At 42.8% G+C, this 26,816-nt stretch overlaps 3 protein-coding genes across 6 annotated transcripts in view; 2 read left to right on the top strand and 1 right to left on the bottom strand.

Annotated features, from left to right (window-relative positions):
• LOC308573249 (NAD(P) transhydrogenase, mitochondrial-like) overlaps positions 1–5,002 on the top strand; it is an 81,343-nt gene extending 76,341 nt beyond the window's left edge. The window contains exons 21-22 of the mRNA XM_081170010.1: positions 3,435–3,550; positions 4,783–5,002. Coding sequence (XP_081026136.1) covers positions 3,435–3,550; positions 4,783–4,935 — 269 coding nt within the window. The 3' untranslated portion in view covers positions 4,936–5,002. The remainder of the gene's footprint in view (positions 1–3,434; positions 3,551–4,782) is intronic.
• A 1,817-nt stretch (positions 5,003–6,819) lies between these two features.
• DTWD1 (DTW domain containing 1) lies at positions 6,820–22,834 on the bottom strand. 3 transcript variants are annotated; one of them, XM_081170076.1, is made up of 6 exons: positions 22,647–22,834; positions 16,008–16,315; positions 15,232–15,375; positions 12,532–12,802; positions 8,571–11,003; positions 6,820–8,540 (listed from the first exon to the last, which is right to left on the bottom strand). In XM_081170076.1, the coding sequence occupies exons 2-5, from the start codon at positions 16,287–16,289 to the stop codon at positions 10,777–10,779; spliced, it is 924 nt and encodes a 307-aa protein (XP_081026202.1). In that variant the 5' UTR covers positions 16,290–16,315; positions 22,647–22,834; the 3' UTR covers positions 6,820–8,540; positions 8,571–10,776. The 3 variants fall into 3 exon arrangements, with proteins under 3 accessions (XP_081026202.1, XP_081026203.1, XP_081026201.1); XM_081170077.1 differs by having other exon boundaries at positions 16,008–16,261; XM_081170075.1 differs by lacking the exon at positions 22,647–22,834 and adding an exon at positions 22,244–22,483.
• A 109-nt stretch (positions 22,835–22,943) lies between these two features.
• FAM227B (family with sequence similarity 227 member B) overlaps positions 22,944–26,816 on the top strand; it is a 117,649-nt gene continuing 113,776 nt past the window's right edge. The window contains exons 1-2 of one of the 2 annotated variants that reach the window (XM_081170044.1): positions 22,944–23,056; positions 26,325–26,378. In XM_081170044.1, the coding sequence (XP_081026170.1) occupies positions 23,021–23,056; positions 26,325–26,378 (90 nt within the window). In that variant the 5' untranslated portion in view covers positions 22,944–23,020. Of the gene's footprint in view, positions 23,172–26,324; positions 26,379–26,816 lie in introns of both variants that reach the window. The other variant, XM_081170045.1, reaches the window with a different exon arrangement.

The raw sequence follows: 26,816 nt of genomic DNA, 5'->3' as shown, positions 1-26,816 counted from the left end.
CTCAAATCTCTTCCATCTGAGTTTCTTAGTAATTATATATAGCAGTTTCCAATATCATTATTTCATAAAACAATATCACAGTCATAATCATATTTCCTAACTTTTCTTATCGTACATTTTCTTATTTGCTTATTTAATCCCAATTTAATCCTAGGCCTAATTGATTCTTTCAAGTGATTACATATCTTTAATATTACAATATTTATTCAAATAGTCTTTACATTTCTTCCAGTCTTCTTGGTATTCCTCTTCTTTCTGGTCGTGGATTCTCCCAGTGAGATCAGCTAGCTCCATAAACTCCCATCATCTTCATCTGCCATTCTTCTACCTTTGGTAGTTCTTGTGTTTTCCATTTTTTGGCTAGTAAAATCCGTGCAGCAGTTGTGGCATACAAAAATACTTTAACATCTTTTTGGGGCAGTTCAGAACCTGTTATTCCAAGGAGTAAGGCCTCTGGTTTCTTCATAAAAGTATATTTCATAATTTTTTTTAATTCATTATAATTTTTTCCCCAGTGACCGCTCCCCGCTTAAAACGGGGGGCGCCCTTTGCGTGGGCGCGTGCAGCCCCTAGACCTGGAGCGGCCCCAACAGCATAGGCTTGGCTTTCCCTTCCCTCAGGTGTGATACCTGGAGGTCTCCGCCTACCTCAGTCAGTTGTCCAATCCCACCTGGGGGAAGCGTTGCCAAGGAGACCAGGCCAGGTAGGGGAGGGATTACCTGCCCACACAATAGAGGGAGGATCTTACCTAGGAATCCTCACTTGGCTCCAGAGCTTCTCCCACCCTACCCACCCTCAGTTAATGTCTTATTTTGCAGGTTAACTTTTCTTCACAGGTTTTTGCAGGTTAACTTTTCTTCACAGGTATGCGGGCGCTGCTACGTTAAGGTCGCTGTTAAAGGGCCGGAAAGGAATTTCCCTGCATTGGCAGGTTTCGCCTTTCCCGTAGCAAAACGTCACAACTTTGGCGGTATCAGGCCTTGGGCGGAATCCTTTTGTCCATCTTCCTCTTGCGGCGGCGATACCAGGGTTCCCCGTTAAAGGGGTTTTCTGAAGGGAGGCTTTGGCCGTACACCGAAAGGTTGTCATTGCTCTCCCCTGCGGCGGCGGCGTTACGGGGGCGGCCATCTCTGCTTGAACATATGTTCTCCAGAGCTGGCCCATCCCCCACACACACACTGGATAACCCTGATGCTCCCTAGGTCCCCGGCTGGGGACCAGGGAGGGAGAACGCCCAATGCCTGAGCCAAGGTCTACCCACATTTGAAATTTAATAAAGTTGTGGCCAATTTAATCCCATAGCACGTTGTCTTGAGTCGTTATTCCACATGACGGGGGGGCCGTGCAGGATCTGGGGACTCCGCCTGCCCACGCAAAAGTGTTTAACCTTGGAGCAAGTCCACCACATATGATAGAAAGTACCTTCTTTTTCTTTACATTTCCAACATAAATTATCACAATTTTGGTAGATCTTCACCATTTTAACAGGGGTTAAGTACCATCTATACATCATTTCCATAACATGAGCCCCATAGCAATCTGCACCAGCTGGTCAGGGGTCCCTTTACCTTTTTACACACCTGAAGCCTACACCCTAGGTGTACTACTATTTGTTCAAACCTCTCTCAGTGGCTTTGGGCCATCATATTGCGAGCATCAGATTTGCAGAGGGCTATTCTGGAAAGCGGTTCTGCTTGTGTCGCGTACTTTCTCAGCTGACTTCAGAGGTGGTCTGCTTCCTCAGACTTTCTCTTCTAGAATGAGCTGAGAGATGCAAGAGCCTTTTGATGTTTCATTGGGGAGGTCAAGTTTTATAGCGTGATGCTGCTGGACAAGAATTAAATGATCGAGCTAACAATGCCTCTATGAATCAGCAGCTTACAGCTGTCAAGCTGGTGCTCCAGCAAGTCTCCTGCGTAAAACCTCTTTAAGCAATGAAAGAAGCAGAACGCTTGTGGGAATCAGAAGGCAGCCAAAAAGAGAACGGAAAAAGGAATTTCAAAAAGGAGCTTGGAAGTACCGTAATCTCAAGCCTCCCTCTTAAAAATCTGTGCTTTGAAATGAAAGTGTCCCCCCACCAAAATCCAGATGCTCATAAATTATAATTTAAATTATATAAATTAATCTTACCCTTCCTATTTCATTAAAAGGCTGCTACTTTCATATTGCAAAGCTGATCTAGGTAAACCATCTGGGCCACGGGCATCATATGAAAAGTAAGCTTTTGTATCGAGTTGTGAATATTGAATCTCACACTTCTTAACACCGTTGTTGGGTTCAGCTAATTGAGAAGATTGCCCGTCTCTTCTTTGGAAGAGGGCATGACATTAAGTCATGACTATTCCTTTATAATAATTTTCAGCTGTCAATCAGAATTCACTGTTAGTCCTTCAGTGAAGGGACTTAACCCTGTGAAATTGGCTAGGCCAGTGTGGTAGAGACTACTATCCCTCCTGCATCATAAAGGTAAAGGGACCCCTGGATGGTTTAATGTATGACCCAGGCACTCAGCAGAAGGGACAAATTGTGTCAATTTCTTCCTGTTTGTTTGAGGAAGAGAAATAACATGCATAAGACTCATGTGCGATTGAGCATCAGCATGGAGTGCCTAGGTTTTCTGTTACAGCTGATGATGCACAGCTCTACTTCTCCTTTACATATGCAAGTGTTCTAGATTCAGGTAGGTAGCGGTGTTGGTCTGACACAGTCGAAATAAATTTTTTAAAAAAATGTCCAGTAGCACCTTAGAGACCAACTAAGTTTGTTCTGGGTATAAGCTTTTGTGTGCATGCACACTTCTTATACCCAGAACAAACTTAGTTGGTTTCTTAAGGTGCCACTGGACAATTTTTTTATTTATTTCATCTGCAGGTGTGGCAGTGGAAGTGCTGGACCATTGTCTTGCCTCAGTGATGGACTGGATAGGGGGCAATAAACTGAAGCTCAATCCGGATAAAACTGAGGCAGTGTTAGTGTGGCAGGTGCATGAAAGATTTCCTGCTTTTGATGGGGTTACACTCCCGCTGAAGGAGTGGATATGCAGATTGGAGGTGCTTCTGTTGTTATTGCTTGAGTCTCAGGTGGCCTCATAGTGCACATTTAGATGTGGTGGCATGTGCCCTAGTTGGCTTGAGGGAGTTTTCCTTCGGATGTTTGGTTGAATGTCTCCCTTCCTATGTACAAGTCCTGAACTAAGAAAGACAAAACCTCTCTGTTCCTTTCTCATTGTTTCTGTTCAATTTCTTTATCAGGTTTTCTTTTCTCTCTGGCCTCCGGATTTATATGTTTATAAGATTTATATGCTTAGATGTTTTATCTGTCTCCACATCCCAAGGGAATTAAGCAGTTGTCTGCCAGCGAGTTTGAAAGTCCTGACAAAAGACAGTAGCTTTTCAAGTTTCTGAAGTGCTGATGAGTTTTCTTCTGCCTCTCAGACACAGATCTGACTTTGGTAATCGGTGCCAACGACACTGTGAACTCTGCAGCACAAGAAGATCCGAATTCAATTATAGCTGGTATGCCTGTATTGGAGGTCTGGAAATCTAAGCAGGTAAGTAATGGCAAGGGATTGGCTCTTTTGTGATAGCCTCCAACAGAATTCCCTTTGCATCTCAACCCATGAGAATTGGGCACAGGTTCCTCATTCTTGATGGATCCTTGGCCTGTTCTGACAGGGCTAGTCTTACATCGTGAAGAACATGCCTTTAACAAAGGAGGAGGATTCATAAGACTGTATTATGGCATGTGTACCTAATTGGCTCTTCTGTCTACTTCGCTTAGTTACAGGTACTTATGCCCAGTTAAAAATGGAAAGGTTTCCACTACAGTTTAGGGTTGCCATATTTCAAGGAGTAAAAACCAGAACACCCTGAAAGTTGTTGATCTTTTTTAAGGAAAACCCCCAAAACACGATTTTTCAATTGACTTGGTTCCCCCCAGACATCATTTCCGCCTTTGGAATTGTATAGACGTTTGGCAGCCCTGCCAAAGTTATCTTCCTTAACAGGGTTGTTAAGGCAGCAGAGAGCATTGTTGGCTGCCCACTCTCCACCTTAGAGCAGATTTATGCCACAAGGTGCCATAGGAAGGCACTGGACATAGTAAAAGATCCATCGCATCCTGGTCACTGTCTCTTTGAGCTCTTGCCGTCGGGACAGAGATACAGGACGATGAAGACAAGAACGAGCCGTCTTAAGAACAGCTTCTTCTCCAGAGCGATCTCGGCCCTGAATGGGAAGCCCGGACTTTGAAAGTCATCTAATCTCCCTTGCTGTATTATATTGTATTGTTTAATTAGTGTTTTTATGGAGCAGTCAAGTAATTTCGTTGTCCCCGAAGGGGGCAATGACAATAAAGATATTATTATTATTATTATTTTATTATTATTATTATTATTATTATTATTATTATTATTATTATTATTATTATTATTATTATTTCCATGTCTAAAGCTTTAAGGCACTTCGATTCACAGCTGTATGCGATAATATTCCAAGGTCTCTTTAAGTGCTTGAATACTCACTTTTATGGAGTTGGGCCACGTAGAATTGACGATTTCAACCATATAATAATTAAACAATCCATGGCCTTTTAAATTGGGGCAGTGGTATTGTTTTTGTTTATTATGGTATGTATTTTTGTATTGTGAACAATCCTGTGATCTTCGGATGAAGGGCAGTATAGAAATTTAAGAAATAATGATAATAATATGGTTTCAGAGTAGGTACACTATGATTGCTTGAGTATCTCTCTATTCATGCCGCCATTTTGTTTCTCCACCAGGTCATTGTCATGAAGCGCACCCTGGGAGTTGGGTATGCTGCAGTTGACAACCCCATTTTTTACAAGCCCAATACCTCAATGCTGCTTGGTGATGCCAAGAAAACCTGCGATGCTTTACAAGCCAAAATTAGGGAATCTATTTCTACCCATTAGTATTCCGTGTTTTGTGTAAAAACATAGGGCACCAGCCACCCAACAATAAACCTTGTTTAGTACCATTAATTTCATTGGTTGAGTTTATTTATTGTAACTTGTTTAATACATTATTTGTACCTTGCTCTTCAACCACAGAAGAGCTCCTGGAGCAGCTTACAAATATCAGGAATAAGACAGCACAGAAAGTTGAGCATTTTGAAATCAAGGGAACTAAAATGAGGGCAACTTTGACTGGATTGTGTCCATAATTTGGTATTGTTTAGGAAATAAGTTTGGTGGTGGGTGGAGACTTTTTTATATATATAGCTGTGTCCAAAAGACAGCTAGAAGAACCTGAGGTATTGGATCATGTTAGTAATTTGTGGGTTCTGTAAAGGTAAAGGACCCACTTTCTGTGGCCAGATGGTCTAAGCCACTTCTGGTGCTACGGAACAACGTGACGAGTGCCAGAGCGCATGTGACGGGGTGAGCTCCCAGCTCCTGCCAACCTAGTAGTTCGCAAGCACGCCAGTGCAAGTAGATAAGTAGGTCCCGCTGCGACGGGAAGGCAAACGGTGTCTCCATGTGCTCTGGCTTCCATCACGGTGTTCCTTTGTGCCAGAAGCGGTTTTGTCATGCTGGCCACATGACCTGGAAAGCTGTGTGTGGACAAACGCTGACTTCCTCAGCCTGAAAGCGAGATGAGTGCCACAACCCCATAGTCGCCTTTGACTGGACTTAACCGTCCAGGGGTCCTTTACCTTTTACCTTTATTTTTCTGGCTTCTGTGCCTTTGTGGTTGGAAATGTAAATCTCTGTAATTAAAAATTCAAATGACATCTTTTGCAGCTTATTTCTCAAACTTTGCAATTGTAGTTATGGCACAGAGGATGGTGAAAGGGATGGGCCAATTTGGGTCTGGAGCATAGCTGTCAACCTTCCCCCTTTTTTGCGGGAAATTCCAGTGCCGTTTCCCACTGCTTCCCACTGCTATCCTGGATTGTTAGATATCCCGTAGACTGTCCCCGGGACTGGTGAGGCTGCTGATCCCTTATTTTCAATTCTGAATGTTGACAGCTATGGTATGGAGAAGTGCCATCAGCTGCCAGACCAAGGACAGGGTAGAGAAGCAGTGGTGGATAGGCTCTAGGCCTTGTAGGAGCAGCCCATTTCAAGGGAGTGATGGCTTGCTTTGCCACCCACCAACTGCTCCTCAAAGTGACTGGCTATGATGAAATGGACATCTCATATATTGGAAATCATGCCTTCTGTGTGTGTTCCAATGACCCCTCCCCTTCTCATTAGCCTCATTTTTAAAAAAGAAAAGAAAAAACCCACAGCTGCTTAAGTCAGGGAAAGTCTCTAAAGCAGCATCAGTTGCAATGCAAGAGGTTGCAGCTGGTGGAGAAAATGGTTAGAACTCTCTTTTTTGCAGAGAAGCACTTTTAAGTGTCCACTAGAGGATCTTTGACTCACAGAGTCATAGAGGAGTAAACTGAATTGTAACACACTCTAAAAGTAAACCGACACTTGTTTATATAAGGTTTTATCTGTCTCTACTTTTACACTAAAAATGTTTTCAAAGAAACGTGATTTGGAAGAAAATGAATTATGTTTCGCCTCTTCTGACTGATTGTTGAGAATACATTGGGTCAGGGGGTCGCTTTGATGTGCGTTTCCAGTGGGCGGATTCCTTTCCCTTTCCATTATAGCCCAGTAATCTTCCACAAAGCTGCTTTAGAGACTTTCCTGGGGAAAGTTCAAAGGAGTCCTTGTTTAACAACACACAGAGAGATGAAAATGTCAGAGAGACAATCAAAAGTCATTCACTGGAAACAGTATTAATCATTGCGCAAAGCCAAGATGCCCTTTTCTTGACAGCAATAAAAAAAACAACACATGGATGGTGAAAGCATTTGCTGTTGCAATTTATTAGAGAGATGACTGTTGAAGATATTTCTTGCTGTAAAAACATGACACAGTTTTGTATAACATTTAGTGGTTTTAGCAACATAGGCTACCATCCAGTGAGCCTTAAGGACAATTCTTCACTATGTACTGGACTGCAGACTACATGTCTAAATAGGGGTTATTCTACGTACCCTGAGCCTGTATTCTGCTATATCACCATTAGATGAATATGTTAACCCCAGCTGGTCAGCTCTACATTTTTGTGTGTGCAAATGAAACGAATGTTAGATTTTGCCCATACTGGGGAAATAAACTACCTTCCTACTCTGCCCTCCCCAAACACCTGAATTTTGGGCTCTCCCTACAAAACTGTTTGGCGATACATATAGGATAAGTAGAAGTACTTCATATATATATATATATATATATATATATATATATATATATATATATATAATCTCCATATCCATTTTAACAATCCAATCAAATCACATTAAGTACTCCAAATTATACAAATACATATCATATAGTCCAAATATAAATTTTTGTTGGGGCTTCCCATGCTTCAAGTTCAGTGGGGCTCTAATCATCTTATGTTTCTACTGCCTTGAGTTTCCAATAGTTCCTTCTTTAAATCTTCCTGTTGTTATCCTTAAATAGAAGTACTTCTTCGCACCACGCACAATTAATTTCATAGGCTAACTACCATAAATTGCTGTGAGGAGGGTCACTTAGGTTACGTGGTTTTAATTGATCAGGGAGAACAACTATCAGTTAAGATACCAAAATGAAATGTCATTTTAGAGACAACTGACATCTGATGGCAGATGGAGAAGAGCCCGGCCCAGGCACTGTGTATAAACTTCCCCAAACCACCTAGGAAGCCACATGACTTGGCCAAAGGACTCTGGCAATGATAGGCCCTTAGTCCAATCTAGCAGGCCACTCCTTATCTGCTATTTCAACAGGGTTCCTTTTACCAAACACCGATACCATAAAAAAATCTATCCCTTTCAGAATGATAAGGCTCTAGTTCAAGCCCTATCAGTGCATGGTAGATCACAGCAAGAACTAGGAGTAAGATGCCTTGTACAGCCTTGTACAGTCTTCCAAAGCAACTATTCTATTCTGAACTTCAAAATAGAAAGCATAATGCTGGTGGTCAACGAAAGAGGTTTAAAGATCTCTTAAGGCAAATCTTAAAAAATGTAGTGTAAACATCGACAACTGGGAAACACTGACCTGCGAGTGCTCCAGCTGGAGAACAGCCTTTACGAAAGGCGTCATGGACTTTGAAGATGCTTGAACTCAGGACAAAAGGGAGAAATGAGCTAAGAGAAAGACACGCTTGGCAAACCCTCACCATGGTCAACTACCACCTGGAAACCTATGTCCCCACTGTGGAAGCACATGTGGATCCAGAATTGGCCTCCATAGTCACTTATGGACTCACTGTTAAGACCGTGTTTATGGAAGACAATCTTACTCGGCTACAAATGATCACCAAAAAAGAAGAGGTTCAAGGATAATGGAAGTTGGAGTCCAACAACACTGGGAGGGCCCCAGGTTCTCCACCCCATCATAAAATGCAAGCATGACAAGCAATGGGCAAGGGCCTGTAGTTCAGTGGTACATCGCCTGATTTGCATGTCAAAGGTGCCAGGATGAATCCCTGGCACTTCCAGTTAAAAGGATCTCAGCTGACTTCTGATCTTGGAGAGCAGCTGGCAGTTGAAGGAAACTTTACTGTGCTAGACGGATCAATACGACCAAAATAGTTTCAATGGAAAGGAGGGGAAAATTTTTCCCAGGGCCAACTTATTTCCTTGGAAGATCAGTAGCACAATTCTAGTTTCCCCTGGCTATATTCTTGAAAGAGCAGGAACCCAGAAAGTATCTAATATGGTCAATCTTACTCAGCTACGAGTGAGTAAATAATCAAAAGAAGAAATTAATGTGTAAGTTAAATCAAAATCAAATGTTCAATGACTTCATTTATTTCACTATAGTAATTTAGAAACTTTGCTCTGTTTCTCTCCCCACCTGCCTATGGTTTCTGTACCTATTGTGGACCTTAAGAAAAAGATACAGGGCAAAGAAAAAAATTCTAGGCACTGTCACTGAATGAAACTTAGGCATACTTCTAAACATCACCACTCCTCAGGAACAAACCCACTGGAATTGCTTCTGGAATCATGTATTTTGCTTTTAGTGAAAAATCAGATTTTTTTGTATCCCTGCAGCATTTGATCAATGATATTTACTGAAACGAGTTAAGTAACTAGCTGTTAATATGGTTAAGGGTGTGTGCCTTTAAATCACAACTGGTACTTGTATTAAATGAGTTGTTTCAAAGAGGAGGAGAACACAGCTGGTCCTTTGGTAACTGTGAATTTGGCACATCACCTTTAAACAGATTGTTAGGCCAATAGTAACATCTCCTGTACGAAATGTGTTGTGTATCAAGCCTGCAAGCTTCTTAATAAACAAGGGCTTTGGGTAGAGGTTAGGAAGCACTTGTAACACGTGTACTTCAGTTTTAATGCACTGTTTGTTGGGGAGTGGGGGAAAACCATTTAAAGGAGTTAATGTCTGTCCTTCTGCTGCTTCCCCCAATGTGGGCTCTACAGCTTACACACAGTACAGTGGTACCTTGGTTCTCGGACTGAATCTGTTCCGGGAATCCGTTCAACTCCCAGAATGGTTCAAAAACCAAGGTGTGGCTTCCGATTGGCTGCAGGAGCTTCCTAAAGTCAAGCGAAAGCTGCGTCGGACGTTCGGCTTCCGAAAAACGTTTGCAAACCGAAACACTTACTTCTGGGTTTGTGGCGTTCGGGAGCCAAAACATACAAGTACCAAGGCGTTTGAGAACCAAGGTACGACCGTCTAATAATATGCTTCATTTGCAATGTAAAGTGCAGGGCTCAGCTGTGGGCAGAGGACCCTTAATTCCTTTGCAAGCCTTCCAACTTTAGTTGGAAGGAAATGCACCTTTCTCTGCAAATGTATGTTTCTCCTGGTAAATTTATTTCAGAATCCAGCAGGAAACTTTTGCTTGGCAGTACCAAAGCTGTCAACCTGAAATGGACATAGAAGTAGTCATTATAGTAAACCTGCTATTATAATATTACCAAAGCAATTTTACAGCTTAATTTAGACCCAAACATGTTTACCATTGGCATCCTGCTGAATACATTAGCCTGGATTTTTTTTTTTTTTTTTTTTTTTTTTTTGGTCTACTGAAATATTGTTCCAATCATTTTTTAGTAAACAGTTACATCACCGGGATTAAGTCATCCCTGACGGTGAAGTGCGCATTCCTATAGAGTGAAACAGCTGAACTAAGTTTTACTATGTTTAAGAAAAGAGACTCTTATGTTGGCATCTTCCCTGCTTATTACAGTCTGAAAACATTTCTATTTAGAAGCAACGGGCTCAGTTTTATTTCAGGCAACACTCCCATAACAGTCCAGCTTTTTTTTAAGTGTCAAATTTAGCAAAGAAGTGGGGGAAGATAAAAGAGACAGAAAACCCCCCCAACAAAACAATATACGCTGTCAGTTCGCATTGAAAACACAACAGCCATCAGTACTTCTCTCTAAAATATGTAAGTTGATATAAACCCTCCAAACATCCAAATTGGTGCTTATAAAAAAAATATGTTCAAATGTGGCAAGGGCAGTAAAGTCCCCAGACCATTTGGAGTCTCTTGGGAACCATAAGAGAGATTTGCCTCAGATGATAAACCATGGGTTTGGATTTAGGATTGAACTAAAAAGGACAGGAATATTTTGCATTCTTACAAACAAACAAACAAAACCCTCTAGCCAACTGTGCAATTTATTTAATTCAATTGTTACTAATAAGTTTAAAAGCATAAAGTACAATGGATCATAAGGAATATTTTAGGGGGTTGCTTTTTGTTATTCACATGAAAAATATATTGCCTTAGTCTTTTCCTGCTGACTTGGCATTTTTTATCAATTTGTACATAAATGAGAAGAAGAAAAGGAGGTTGTCATACTGTCCTTCATATTTTTCTTTCAAGAATTCCTTATGGTAGTCGACTAGGAAATAATAAATTGCTTCGATGGTAGACAGGTACGTCTCTGGCTTTCCTTTCTGATGACGCCAAAAGCAGGTTTTCCGCGACTTCAGTTCAATTTGCAGCAATCCTGCATTAAGAGAGGTAACGAAACGGAACATGTATGCGCTAAATTGTACATATGTCTCAAATCAGCTACTGGTAACAGACTGATACAGAGGTTTTCAACCTGTGGGTCCCCAAATGTTGTTGGACTACAACACCCATCATCCCTAGCTAGCAAGGCCAGAGCTCAGGGATGATGGGATTTGTAGTCCAACAACATCTGGGGACCTACAGGTTGAGAACCGCTGCCAGACGCTCTCAGGCAGAGGGGAGCTCTGGTTACAGGAAGCATGCGACTCCATTGTTACAGCAGCTCCAATGGCTACTGGTATGTTTCCGGGCACAATCTCAAGTGTTGGTTATGGCCAAGGTTATCCTGCCCTGGCTTTTAAGATCTTTGGTCCCACCACCCTCACAGGCATGGTGGGTGGGAACACGGAGAGGACCTGGTTGGTGGCTGTTCACAGACTTTGAAACCCCCTTTCTAGAAAAGTTAGACAGGCTCCCTTCTAGTTGCTTTTCCACTAGCACAGGCAAACTCAGCCCTCCAGATGTTTTGGGACTACAACTCCCATCATCCCTAGCTAACAGGACCAGTGGTCAGGGATGATGGGAATTATAGTCTCAAAACAGCTGGAGGGCTGAGTTTGGCCATGCCTGCACTAGCAAGTAGAAGCTTTTTAGTGTTTAATGCTTTATTATGTTTGTATATAGGTTGGAAACTGCCCAGAGTAGCTGGGGCAACCCAATCAGATGGGTGGGGTACAAATAATAATAAGATCAATTATTAATTATTATTAATAATAATTTATTTAAACCATGTCCATCTGCATGGGTTTCCCCAGCCACTCTGGGCAGCTTCCAATATTAATAATAATTTTTAAAAGCAACAAAACATCAAACATTAAAAACTTCCCTAAACAGGGCTGCCTTCAGATGTCTTCTAAAAGTCAGAGAGCTGTTTATTTCCTTTAAATCTGATGGGAGGGCATTCCACAAGGCAGGTGCCACTACTGAGAAGACCCTCTGCCCTCTGATGATGATCATTAATTCCAACCAGCCTTTGAGAGCTGACTGTTTTTTAAGGAAAGGGTTTTAATAGTGCTGTTCTATTTTTATTACCCATATTTCAATAATTTGTTTCTTATATTTTAAAAATTCTACTAGAGTTTAATTACTTTTTAACATTAATCTTTTATCCTTTTTTATCCTTTTGTGTTTTATCTGTGTTGTTTTGATTTGTGGAAGCTGCCTTGAGTCCCAGGACAGGAAAAGGGCAGGATATAAATAAATATAACAACAATTTCATTTCTCTAATCAGGAAACCATAGGGGCTGGATGCAAGGGACTGTACCTGGTGTTGGACCACAAGGCATTCAATTGTGACTAGAACCATGCCCATGTATAGCTATGGGGATCCATTGCTTCATCTGTATGGATTGTTCAATTTGTTCATGCATAGCAGTAATGAGACTGATGTGTCAAGCACATCCCTTCAATTTGCACTTTTATTAATCTGCAGCACTGGGCTTTAGAATTTGGTGTTAGCATACCTTGGAGCCGCTCATCTGTGATTATTTTGTTCGTTTGATTCCAAGTGCTATCAATAAACACAATTCTCTTCAACGGAGCATTTCTGCTGTGAAACTGGTGTTCGCCCAAGTCGCTTTCACTGCCTGACTCTGTTTTCGCACATTTGAGGACTGGTTCTGCTGACGAGTCCTCGTCCTCGTCACAGCCAACCTTCTTCTTAGATTTGTTTTGCAAACAGAGGGGAATGTCATTTATTGAAACTGAATTAGGCCCAGGAAAGATAAGTGCAATCTAGAAGAAAAACAGACACAATGTTGGAGTTATTTGGGATGGGAGGGGATGCGTGCAAGGTACCACAGCTACTAAAAAAAACCCAGAACTACCTCTCAGCACAGCATCTTCATAAACACTAATGTCAACTGGAACCAACAAAAGAACAAGTAACAGGGCTGTGACATGATCCTCCCTCTCATAAAACATGCAGGAAAGAATGGATAGAATGCAGGACAGACTCTGGAGTGGCATACAAAGGATGAACAAGTTAAATCGGTTATGATTGATTGGACAAGAGATGTGGGACATAATAATAATGATGGAGGACTGGGAGAGGCTATGGAGGAAAGGGGTTAAGTTCACTGCATGTACGATGTTAAAGGAAAATACTATGTAGATGATGTATAGATGGTACTTGACCCCTGTCAAAGATTTATCACAATAGCGATAACCTTTGTTGGAAATGTAAAGAAAAAGAAGGCGCTTTTTTCCATATGTGGTGGACTTGTCCCAAGGTGAAAGACTTCTGGGAGAAGATTTATAATGAACTGAAAAAAATGTTGAAATATACATTTATTAAGAAACCAGAGGCCTTTCTTCTTGAAATAACAGGTTTAGAATTGCCCAAGAAAGATGTTAAATTATTTTTGTATGCCACAACGGCCGCCCAAATATTACTTGCTAAAAATTGGAAAACACAAGAACTACCAACAGTGGAAGATTGGCAGATGAAGATGATGGACTTTTCGGAGCTAGCTGACCTGACTGGAAGAATCCACGACCAGAAAGAAGAGGAGTTTCAAGAGGACTGGAGGAAATTCAAGGACTATTTGAATAATGGGGGTGGAGACGCTCCTTCAGGTATACAGGACCGAGGCTGTTTAGTGCTTTAAAGGTCAGCACCAACACTTTGAATTGAGCTCGGAAACGTACTGGGAGCCAATGCAGATCTCTCAGGACCGGTGTTATGTGGTCCCGGCAGCCACTCCCAGTCACCAGTCTAGCTGCCGCATTCTGGATTAATTGCAGTTTCTGGGTCACCTTCAAAGGTAGCCTCACGTAGAGCGCATTGCAGTAGTCCAAGTGGGAGATAACCAGAGCATGCACCACTCTGGTGAGACAGTATGCAGGTAGGTAGGGTCTTAGCCTGTGTACCAGGTGGAGCTGGTAGACAGCCGCCCTGGACACAGAATTAACCTGCGCCTCCATGGACAGCTGTGAGTCCAAAATGACTCCCAGGCTGCCTCAGAACACGTCAGAAGTCCCCGTGCGGTATTCTATTCCTGCTCTCTCTCATCAGCTAAGAGCTCACTCTCTCCTGCCTGGTTGTGGGGAAAAGATTTAGATCCAGTTCCTGCCTAATTATAATCTAGCTAGCTGGGGCAAGTCACAATCAGGAACCTCGTCCAGGGAGACCCCAAGTTGTTCAAATGGACTAGGGCATTTAGGGCAACACCCCTGGCCTGCTTAATTTGGTCCTCCACCCATGCTTCCTTCTACCCTGTACCCTAACCATGCCAAGTCTCCTAAGAACCATCTTTCTCCACATGACTCTCAAACTCTGTGCAAGCATGGCTCTCACTGATGTCTGTTTTTAGCTTTCTGTTTTTAGCTTTATATATATAGTTACATAGTGGGACGTGGGTGGCGCTGTGGGTTAAACCAGAGCCTACGACTTGCTGATCAGAAGGTCGGCGGTTCGAATCCCCGCGACGGGGTGAGCTCCCATTGCTCGGTCCCTGCTCCTGCCAACCTTGCAGTTCAAAAGCACAAAGTGAAAGTAGATAAATAGGTACTGCTCCAGCGGGAAGGTAAACGGCATTTCCGTGCGCTGCTCTGGTTTGCCAGAAGCAGCTTAGTCATGCTGGCCACATGACCCGGAAGCTGTATGCCGGCTCCCTCGGTCAATAAAGCGAGATGAGCGCCGCAACCCCAGAGTCGGCCACGACTGGACCTAATGGTCAGGGGTCCCTTTACCTATATATAATTACATAGCAGTATATAAATATTTTAATAAGTAAATCTGGAGAGCCACAGGTTAATCATCCCTGGTGTAGACCTACGTAGGTACATACATATCCTTCCCTCTGTAGGTGAAGTATCTCCAGAGTAGATATTGCGTACATCAGGTCTTAGAAAAGCAAAAGGTATAATTTCTTGCCTGTCAAATCAGGAGGAACCCAATACAAGCGGCAAATGCAATATAAAATATGGTAACTGGGCAATTGCGGTGTATAATCTAGAGAAGTGGAGAGTGGGAGAGCAAACAAGCCACTTATTTTTCCCCTTTTCTATGTGCAGAAGGGATTCTGAACCCCAGCTGAGCCCTGATATTCTCTTTGTGGAGATTTGGAACCCTAGCAGCATTGTGGATTTCATAGCCATCAGCAAGAAGAGGAAGGAAACGAGGAAATATCTCCCCCATGCTACTTCTAGACAACCCTTACTTCGTGTCTCATTCCTTCGTAGTCTGGAATACAAGGATATGTGTAAATGGTAACTTCTTCGGGCGCCAGGAGCTTGGCATGTACAGCTGTGCTTTTGCCATCCGTTTCATTGGGATGCTTAATGATGTCAATTTTCAATGGGAGCTGCAACCAAGAGCACAAGTACATACATTGGAGAAAAGGCACTCCTCGTTCCATTTCATAAGAAAAATAAGTCACTGGCTGAACATGTTGCATTTGGGTACAGGCAGCAGTGCACAAGATACACACACTTTGCATCAGTGCCTATTAAAAGTCGCTGCTTTCCTCAGCAGATCTGCTTAAAGCAGTGGGAACGCACAATGACCAGACAACTTCCACCAAAATAAATTGTTTCTGAGCCCTATGGGTCAAAGCAGCAGGCTGCAGACTGACTGAATGAAAGATGTTACTGCCTTTTACCCAACCTGCTCTAGCTGGAAGTCATCTCCAAGGTCTCAGAAAGACATATTTCCTATTAAAAAGGACCTTGAATAACAACTGATTTGCAGTACCAGGGATTTCATCTGGAATCAGGGCCCCCTCTTCTTCTTGTACCACTAGAGTTTGGCAAGCCTGTAGCAAGCTCTGAAGAAAAACAGAGTTTTGGGTTGCCGCAGCTTGTTTTTAAAACTATATTGCAGAAACATGAGTCTCGCTTCATTCTTCCCCTGTTCTTTTATTAGAATGATTCACTGTGACCAAAACTTGCTAAAACTGACAAATTAGATCAAAAATAAGATATATCTTGCACTAACCTTCACAACAGGAATTTCTCCAGTGGGAACAGTGTCAACTGGAACATAGCATGTGTAACAATAGAACATCCTTGAACTATTACATCTGGGACATTTTGATCTCCCTTGTTTTGGGGCTCTTTCAAGAACAGTCTGAGGCGCTAGATGCAGGTTTTCAAGTGGTGTTTCCTGCAACATCGACGTAGTCTGTGAATCTGAACTATTCAGGCCTTCAAAATTTCTTTTTATTCCCTGGTGGCTCTTTTGGTCTTCTTCTGAAATCACAGGTGAATTGAAAGACATCTTACTTTCAAGTAATATCCTTGGACCTGTTACAGGGAGAATCGAAATCACAACGGCTTTCAACAAGGGCCAATTTCCACAGAAACATTTTGACAGTCACAGCAAAACTTTTACAATTTTAGATCAACTTAAGTCAATGGCTATTTTGATTTAAAAAAACAAAAACAAAATACTAGGGACGCTTTTGAAGATCTTCTTTTTTGAAACACTTTATGATGGGACATATCTTCTGAGGACAGGGTACAAGATTGCAGTCTTAATGTCTTCCCAATAACTGCAAGTTTCACATACAGTGGTGCCCCGCAAGACGAATGCCTTGCAAGACGGAAAACTCGCTAGACGAAAGAGTTTTCCGTTTTGGAGGTGCTTCGCAAAACGAATTTCCTATGGGTTTGCTTCGCAAGACGACAATGTCTTGCGAGTTCCTGCTGGTTTTTTTTCCCTCCCCCCCCCTTTTTCTAAGCCGCTTATCAGCTGATCCGATCAGCAGATAAGCCGCTAAAAGCCGCTAATAGCGCTAATCCGCTAATCCGTCAATGGGCTTGCTTCGCAAGACGAAAAAACCGCTAGACGAAGAGAATCACAGAACGGATTCTTTTCGTCTTGCGAGGCACCACTGTACACATATATTTGGGGGGAAAACATGTATTTAATTTAGTACATTTGTTTAGAGCTGACTGAGCCTGCCAAAAAGACAGATTCAGCTTCTGATGTGACACCCCTAGCCTGCATTTAGGTTGGTTTGCAGAGGAGTGTGCAAAACACCTAATTCAATGCATGACAGTGGTTTAGGAGGAATATTGGAAGCTGCCTGATACAGAGTCAGGCCACTGGACCATAGCTCAGTACTGTCTGCAATGATTGGCAGAGTCTCTCCCCAGCCCTACCTAGAGACTGTCTGCATTTAAAGCAAACACTCTTACCAGTGAGCTACAGTTCTTCTTCCCCACATTTGGCCAAAAGGTAATCCAATGGAAAGCAGGACCTGCCTTTTGTCCCACATCTCTCATAGGCAGATTGTGAGAATTATCTCCTGCTTAAGCCTTAATAGTTTAAACATCTGCTTCTCGATAGTTTAAATATCTCCTTCTCTAGGGTTTTAATTCTAGAGCCTAACTGATGAGTACAACACAGTAGTTTCCTACACTGATATGACAATGTGTTTTTTAAAAAAACCAATTTAGCTATATTTGTAAATGTATTTTGCTGGGCTCCTTATGTTACTGTATTATTATGTTCTAAGTCACTTAAGGGCCTTAGCAGGCCAGGTGGTGAGCAAACACTTAAAAAAAAAATTAGGTAACTAGGTAAACAGACACATATGCATAAATATGAATACATTAAAGTGCTTATCTTGAATGTCCGAGACAAAATTACAGATAAGCAGATTATTTGCCTATAACAGTGCAATCTTATTTATGTTTACTCAGAAATAAGACCCACTGAGTTCAGTGGGGTAGCTTAGCTCCAGGTAAACGCATGTACCACAACCCAAACCTTTGGAAAAGTCAAGTAGCCCTACAAATGCAAAAACAAAGCAATTATAACATTTTCTCTGTAAACATTGTCCACCGAACATTGCTAGTTTATATATTTTGCCAACCGTCTGGAGTTAACATTTGTAATGGCTGTTTATGTAGTGGTACTTTTTAAAGAAAGCGATAACTTTCCAGCTTCACAAAACTTGGAACCGTCACTTTTCTTGGTGGAAGAACACAGCAACGGTACTAAATTTGTTTTTGTTGTTTTCATGTAACAAACCTCACTTCCAATTTGCAGTTTTAGTGCTTTCTTCTCCTGAATGGGGGAAAAATTGAGTCCGTTTACTCTGGAAAGCTCGCAAAGTGAGTGAAGAAAGCATCTCAGGTTTGGACTAAAACCTTCTAACCACGCAGATTCCTCAGCGAGTGAGCAGGAAGTTATTTTAATTTGTTATGCATTCCCAGCCTACAAATGGATACACTTTACTATAATGTCTCATGGCAGATTGGTGTTTAAATCTGAAGCCCCAAAGGGCTGTCATTGAGACCATACGGGTGAACGCTGCTAACAAAGGAAAGGCAAAAACTTCCACAGTCTCCTGAAAATGTACCTGCAAAGTTGTCCCTCTGAATTTACATTGCTTGAGACAAGTTAACATATGCAGCACCTATGCCACACGTTACATGGAGGAAGGGGGATATGTTCACAGGCGTATGAAACTAGGACCGTGCAGGTTTCTTCCCATGAACCATCTCAGTTGTGTTCAACCTAGTTGTTCCTTCACTCAGAGCACAGAGGTTCTGGCACAAGGTATTGTACCTAGGGTGGTCAGATGCAAAATACATCACCTAACTTCTGAAGGTACAGGAACCTTTTTGGATTTTTGCAACAAGCCACCCAGATTCTAATGTACTCCATTAGCCATATATATCCATATATATCCATAGTGGATACTGCTGACAACAGGAAAGGCAACACCTCTGTGATCTCATGGAAAAGTACAGTGGTACCTTGGTTCTCAAACACCTTGGTACTCAAACGCCTTGGTTCCCAAACTCCGAAAACTCGCAAGAGTTCCGGTTTTCAAATGTTTTTTGGAAGCTGAATGTCCAATGCAGCTGTCGAATATTGTTTCCGGGGCGCCTGCGCCAATCACAAGCTGCACCTTGATTTTCGAACATATCGGAAGTCAAACAGACTTCCAGAACGGATTAAGTTTGGCGCTTTTTGTTTTTGTTATTTATTTTGTGTTTTTGTTTTTGAGGCTTTTCCGGTTCACTTGTTTTTGTGACTGTGTGGAACCCAGTTCAGCTACTGATTGACTGATTGTGTGACTGCGGGAATGGATAAAAGCCCCCCATCCAAACAATGACTATTATCAGTGCAGGTAAGGAAAAAAATTAATTGTAGTTTTTATCATCTACAATACTGTCTTATTTTATAGTACAGTACATTGATTATTGCTTTCATTTTATGCATCAATGGTCTCGTTAGATAATTTATGTTAAATTGCTGTTTTAGGGGTTGTTTTTAATAATAATAATAATAATAATAATAATAATAATAATAATAATAATAAATTTTATTTATATCCCGCCCTCCCTAGCCGAAGCCGGGCTCAGGGTGGCTAACAACAATCAAAATAGTCCAACATTCTAAAACATTCATTATAAAATTAATTAAATCAAATTAAAATCAAATTAATGGCAACCATCAAGCAAAAGTCTGAAACAGATTAATCCGTTTTGCATTACTTTCTATGAGAAAGGATGCTTTGGTTTTGGAATGGACTTCCAGAACGGATGAAGTTTGAGAACCAAGGTATCACTGTACCTGCAAAGTTGAGCAAATAAATTACATCTTTCACATTTTGTCAGTGGAACTCAGGCACATCTTGTATTAATGAATGCTTCATTCCAACTGCTGATCACAGTCGCAAATTTCTGGCCAAGAACCTTAAAGCCAAGTTGGATCACTGTTACTTGGACTGCATACACACTACAGTGGTACCTCAGGTTAAGTACTTAATTCGTTCCGGAGGTCCGTTCTTAACCTGAAACTGTTCTTAACCCGAAGCACCACTTTAGCTAATGGGGCCTCCTGCTGCCGCCAGAGGACGATTTCTGTTCTCATCCTGAAGCAAAGTTCTTAACCCGAGGTACTATTTCTGGGTTAGCGGAGTCTGTAACCTGAAGCGTATGTAACCCAAGGTACCACTGTATACCTTTAAAGCACATTTCTCCCCTCAAATAATTCTTGGCACTGTAGTTTGTCAACAGGTTGCTGGGAATTGTAACAATAAAAGAGGTAAATACATTGCCCAGAATTCTTTTTTTGGGGGGGGGGTAGGGAGATGCACTTCAAATGTGTTTTAAAGGTGCAGTGTGTATGCAGGCCCATAACCATTACCAAGATTTCTTAGCTGATATTTAAAATGACAGATTCCACTTCTAAGTCTCCCTCCCCCAATTCAACACCAGCCCAGCCTGTGGATTGCACTAATACCACACACAGGAAATATAAGATCATGTCTTTCTCACAGATGCTGGAAGTACCGTATTTTTCGCCCCATAGGACGTACCAGCCCATAGGACGCACCTAGTTTTTTTGGGGGGAAATAAAGGGGGGGAATTATTTCCCCCCCAGGTGCGCTGTGCTAAGCCCGAAGCTTGGGGCGTGCGGAGCTCAGTGCGCCCCAAGCTTCTGGGTGCCGGCAAGGTCTCCGCTAGCCGTGGGAGAGCCGCGCGGCTCTCCCAGGGCTAGCGGACCGCTGCGCTAATCCCGAAGCTTGGGGCGTGCAGAGCTCAGCGCGCCCCAAGCTTCTGGGTGCAGGCAAGGTCTCCGCTAGCTGTGGGAGAGCCGCGCGGCTCTCCCACGGCTAGCGGACCGCGGCGCTAATCCCGTAGCTTGGGGCGTGCGGAGCTCAGCGCGCCCCAAGCTTCTGGGTGCAGGCAAGCTCTCCGCTAGCCCTGGGAGAGCTGGGTCTCCCACGGCTAGCAGATAGCTTCCTGAAGCCTGGAGAGCGAGAGGGGTCGGTGCGCACCGACCCCCCTCACTCTCCAGGCTTCAGCGAAAGCCTGCATTCGCCCCATAGGACGCACACACATTTCCCCTTCATTTTTGGAGGGGGAAAAGTGCGTCTTATAGGGCGAAAAATATGGTACTTGCTGCTTTCTAAGATCAAGCAGTTCAGCAACCAGGAAAGCACAACTGAGGATCATTCTACAACATTTTGAGAAGATGCGGGAAGGGGAAGAAATGACTTCCACATGTTCAGGAACCACACTGGTAATTCACTGGAGTGGTACAATAACTAGGTGTTGTTTGCAACCCAAGGAGATCAAAGCAGTTGGAGAACTCTTATTTCCCCCAGTGACCCAGTCCTTATCTTCATTGTATCTTGTTGCCTACTCAAATCATCCCTGATCACTGGTTCTGCTAGCCAGGAATGATGGGAGTTGTAGTCTAACAACACATGAGGACCTGAAGTTGAGAAAGGTTGATCTATTCAATGTGTGCTCTGTTGTTATAAACACAGCCTTAAGTGACTGGAGAGTAATCAAATATTCTTGCAATTGAGGAGACTCCAGGTTTTCATCTTGCCTCATAACAAAGTTTAGGCATCACATCGACTAGATGCCCAAGGTCAAGTTGTCTGAAAACCTGTGCCCAAATTGCTTTCAGCTCCAAAACACATCTTTGCTTAACTTTATTAAGAACTAAGGCCTACGTGCATTTCCTTGAGGGTAAATCCTACAGGGTGATCAACACTCTAAAATCAAACTGTAAACCTGCAAGCCCAGGAGAGGTGCATTGTTCTTCCCCAAAATTACTGGGGCCTGCTTGCTCTAAAAGCACCATTTCAATTTTAAGGCCGCAATCCTATGCATCCTTACCTTAGAATAAACCTCAATGAAAACAATGGTTAAGCACATGCTTGTTTGAACGTAAGTTCCATATTTGATCCATCAGAACTTTCGAATGAATGCATTCTATGTTCTGCATCACTGCTCTCTCTCTCTTTGGTATATAATTTTATTAAGTTTTCTGTTTTACAATTTAAAATACTCCTTTTACATCCTTAAGACATCGGTGACTTCCCTTCTTCCCTTTCCATGGTTCATTTTACATATACTAAATCCCTGCATACAAGAAGTGGGGTTACAGGAAACCAGGCAGAGGGCCTTCTCAGTACTGGCGCCTGCCCTGTGTTTGCGCCCTCCCATCAGATGTCAAGGAAATAAACAACTACCTGACTTTTAGAAGACATCTGAAGGCAGCTCTGTTTAGGGAAGTTTTTAATGTTTCATCGTTTATCATGTTTTTAATATTCTGTTGGGAAACACCCAGAGTCGCTGGGGAAACCCAGCCAGATGGGTGGGGTATAAATAAATAATAATAATAATAAATAATAATAATAATAATAATAATAATAATAATAATAATAATAATAATAATTACAAAAACTATACCGTTCAGCATTCCATTATTGCATCCATCAAATCTTGTTCACACTTTGGAATTTATCAGCTCTTAAGCTGATCGCTCGCACTGCGTTTTTATTATGATGATTGTTGCTGTGCGTTCCTGTTGTAAACTGGTGCGAATACAAAACAACCACTGTTACGATCTCACGCATTACTATCGCTTTTGTTAAACCATGCACTGGATCGGGCAAAGAAGCAACTTGGGAGAGGGTCCGAGGAAACACCTCGGGGGACAAGAAAAACCTCCATTCCCCTCCCATCCTTAATGGGAGATCTTCGGGGCCTCCAACCCCACCCCCACCCCCGGATCCCCAAACAAATAGAGAGCAGCACTTCGGTCTCGTTACAACGAGCACCCCTTTCCCGAAGAAAAGGGAAACCAACCTACTTTTTGCAAAGCCTAGGGGTTCTTCCCTCCGCCTCCTCAGGGTTGGGGGGTGTCAGTCACAGCCAGTGCACCGTAGAAAACGGCGTCTGTCCTCCGCGTTGCGGCAGCAGCCGCACAAACACCCACACCCGGAAACGTGCGTGTATATATCTTTGCGTAGCTAAATATATATCTATTTGTCGAGATACCTCTGCCTCGAGGTCGGAACTCAAGTGGCGGGGCCGGCGGGGAAGGCCGGAAGGATTTGAGGTGGAGGACGGAGGGCGACGAGGGACGGTTGCTAAGGCGCCTTAGCAACGCCGAGAACGGACTTCCGCCACGGGCGGCGGAAAGAGGCGCGGACTGGGAAAAGGGGGCCGTGCGCAAAGGGCTCCATGGCTGCCTCAGAGAGCAGTACGGCGGCCACAAAGGTCGGGGGGTTAATATAAGCCTTCCTTTGAATTGAAGTTGCCTCCTGAAAGGCTTAACAGCGCGCATGTTTACTCAAAAAGCCCCTCTCCCTCTGTTCCATGGCACTTGCTCCGGGTAAATGCGCACATCTAACTTCTTTAAGACCAAGCGTTCATTGAAAGTGAGAATAGTGAAGGAACATGCTTAGGATTGGGCCATGGGCCTAGTCAAGGAGGTGGGGCAAAATGCCCTAAATCCTCAAAAAATATTATTACAGTGGTACCTCGGGTTACATACGCTTCAGGTTACATACGCTTCAGGGTACAGACTCCATTAACCCAGAAATATTACCTCAGGTTAAGAACTTTGCTTCAGGATGAGAACAAATTGTGCTCTGGTGGCACGGCGGCAGCGGGAGGCACCATTAGCTAAAGTGGTACCTCAGGTTAAGAACAGTTTCAGCTTAAGAACGGACCTCCGGAACGAATTAAGTACTTAACCCGAGGTACCACTGTATTATCATTATTATTAGTTTTCAGTTACAATCCAATAATAGCCTCATTATAACAATACCAAAAGGGATGCGTGTGGCGTTGTGGGTTAAACCACAGAGCCTAGGGCTTGCCGATCAGAAGGTCGGCAGTTTGAATCCCCGCGACGGGGTGAGCTCCCGTTGCTCGGTCCCTGCTCCTGCCAACCTAGCAGTTCAAAAGCACGGCAAAGTGCAAGTAGATAAATAGGTACCGCTCCAGCGGGAAGGTAAACGGTGTTTCTGTGTGCTGCTCTGGTTCGCCAGAAGCGGCTTAGTCATGCTGGCCACATGACCCAGAAGCTGTACGCCGGCTCCCTCGGCCAGGAAAGCAAGATGAGCGCTGCAACCCCAAAGTCGGCCACAACTGGACCTAATGGTCAGGGGTCCCTTTACCTTTTATAACAATACCAGTTTCTTCTTTTGCGATCACTCGTAGCCGAGTAAGATTGTCTTCCATAAACACGGTTTTAACAGTGAGTCAGTAAGTGACTGGAGGCCAATTCTGGATCCCCACATCCTTCCACAGTGGGGTCATTGGTTTCTGGGCAGGAGTTTATCACGGTGTGGATTTGCCAAGCGTGCCTTCATCTTAGCACATTTCTCCCTTGCGTCCTGAGTTCGAGTGTCTTCAAAGCCCATGATACCTTTGATAAAAGCTGTTCTCTAACTGGAGCGCTCGCAGGCCAGTGTTTCCTTGTTGTCAGTGTTTATACTACATTTTTGAAGATTTGCCTTGAGACAGTCTTTAAAGTTTAAACCTCTTGACTAATAACAATTGTTGAAATTATATAATTTAGATACCCCCACATGGTAGAATTGATGGTTTGATGATTTTCTTTATTTCTGCGTTCCAAATTCTTACTAATTTAAATTACATTCCAGACATAATAATAAGGACGTGACCAGGGAGAGGGGGCAGAACCTCAGTCAATAAATATTCTTAGCTGAGGTTCTGCCCCCCTAAAAAAAGCTCAACAGCTTCTGGGGGAAATACTCTTCCCCAAAAAAGCTCAACAACTTTTTGGGTCCCCCCACTAATAAAAACCTGGCTACTCCCATGGATTGGGCTGCTAATGGATGCCCATTCCCATGTGAGGTGGCTTGCTGCCTAGTAAATGAATGCATCCCATAAATACAGTGCTTTTTTAATAGAAAAAAATGTGGTGGTATTCGCCATTAAGTTGTTACAGTCCTTTTAACATGAGTAACCCACCCCCCCGGGGGGGGGACCCTGCAGAAATATATATGACTAAGAGCTATTCTGGGATCGGTAGTTACAGATTTCCTGCTGTGAAAACAAGAGCAATTTAGTGGTAGCACTTTGGATATGTTTTGTTTGCTAGAAATAATTTTTACACATATAGGATCTGCCACACGCGGAGTGGGGTGGGAGTATTGTGCACTAAATTGTGAGACCAATAAGTGTGCAGCTTTTTTTAACCATCTCAGTAGTCCAGTTTATTTTATTTCTATTGGATTTGTTTACAGAAAGTAACTCAATGTGGCTTACAAAATAATTGTGTACAAACCAGCTCATTTTTGCATTGGGAGGATCTCTTCTCTAGCTGTTAAATGGAAGAAAAAAACACAGCTAGATGCTTTTGGCTTTTATGGCTTTTGATGGATCAGAACTGCAGCCAGATTGTAAAAGGCAATGTTTCAATCTATGTCTTGTATTTGGTATAATATTTTATGGCCAGTAGCATTTTATACACCCATTTCCCCTCTGGCACAGAGCAGCTTCCTTTCTTATACTAACAACCCGTACGTAGGGTCATTATGGCCATTGTCTGGCTGCTAGAACAATGGAATCTTTCATTAGATTCCACCCTCCTCAAAAACAAAACAAAAACACCTCACAACAATATTGCGGCAGGCTGAAACATGACTTTGGCATGACTTCACATGGTTTTTGGCATGATCAGTCCAAACTGTGCCAACCTCTGAATACATCCTCAACCCTTTTGGATGGGGTATTGCCAGATTCGGTGTAATGGGCCCAACCTGCGCCAAGTTGGATGGTTCTGAAGGTATTGTCGCCTAATTTGGTCTGATGGTTCCCAAGGGGGAGCCAGTGCTCTTAGTCTACATTTGGATGCCAGGCATCATTTTGAAACAAGGTGGTGGACTGAAATGTGACTTTGGCATGACATTACCCAATTTGGCGTGACGGTTACAAGCAAGGCTTTCCAAGGTGGAAAGGTGGTTTCTGGCCATATTTGGATGCTGTTGGATGCACAGAACCCTGTGTGTGTGTGTGCACGCACGCGCGCACACACACAGCCCCAAAACTCACACAGCCCTTTTAAAAATCAGAATTTTCTTTGTTTTTTAAAAAATTAAATTCCTAGGCAGCACCAGGCATTCCCCATTAGTGCATTCATACTTTGTGATTCCCAGCAACTGGTATAGTGAGGCATAGTACCACTGACAGTGGAGGTAGAAACATAAGCTCTGGGAGTGGCTGATGCATTTGAACCTCAAATAAGCACAAGGATTCCCAGCTTGGGTGGCTGTGTAAACCAGCCCTGTATCTCTCCTTTCTTGTTAGTCTTCTGCATAATTTCTTGTGTTCCTTTATTTTCAGTGTTATCTATTCAATGTAATGGCTCCCTCTTTCAGATACTAATTATCAAAACCCAGCAGTAGACATCACAGACTTACTGTTGCTAAATTGAGCACCTAATATTTCTTTTACTGGCATGCACCATTTATGGAGGGTTTCTTTTGTAATACAAATGTATCTTTGTTTCTAGGCAGGGCCGCAGCCTCCTCGCACATTTGAAGAATTTTTGGTCTCTCAGAAGTTGGTAGGTAGTTTTTAAAACTAATAATACCCGTATGTATGTGTGTTGGGGGGTGCGGGTTAGGTCTGGGGAGAACAAAGTTTTGAGCAAGGACCTTACGAATGTATACCCTGAGAAACAAGTTTAAATGAGGATTGCATTTCAAGCCCTCAGGCAGTGGAATGTAAGAACAGTGCAGAATTGGAAAAGCTTACATAGAAAGGCGCTCCTGTGGTTATTCTACATTTTTCATATGCAAGTTTTGGAAGAAATGTAGATGTTGTTACCCATTTGTTTTTTGGAACTTACGCTTTAGTGATTTCATTGCCTTACATTTTGTCCGATTTTACCATTGTGATATATTCGATAGAGTGCTAGACCTGAACAAGGGAGAACCAGGGTTCAAATCCTCTCTCTGCCATAAAGGTCACTGAGTATGCAGCTTTGGATAACTCACTTTCT

Source organism: Podarcis bocagei (assembly GCF_964188305.1).
Source record: "Podarcis bocagei genome assembly, chromosome: 14".
In the NCBI taxonomy this organism is placed as follows: Eukaryota; Metazoa; Chordata; class Lepidosauria; order Squamata; family Lacertidae; genus Podarcis; species Podarcis bocagei.
This window is presented reverse-complemented; position numbering and strand designations above follow the sequence as displayed.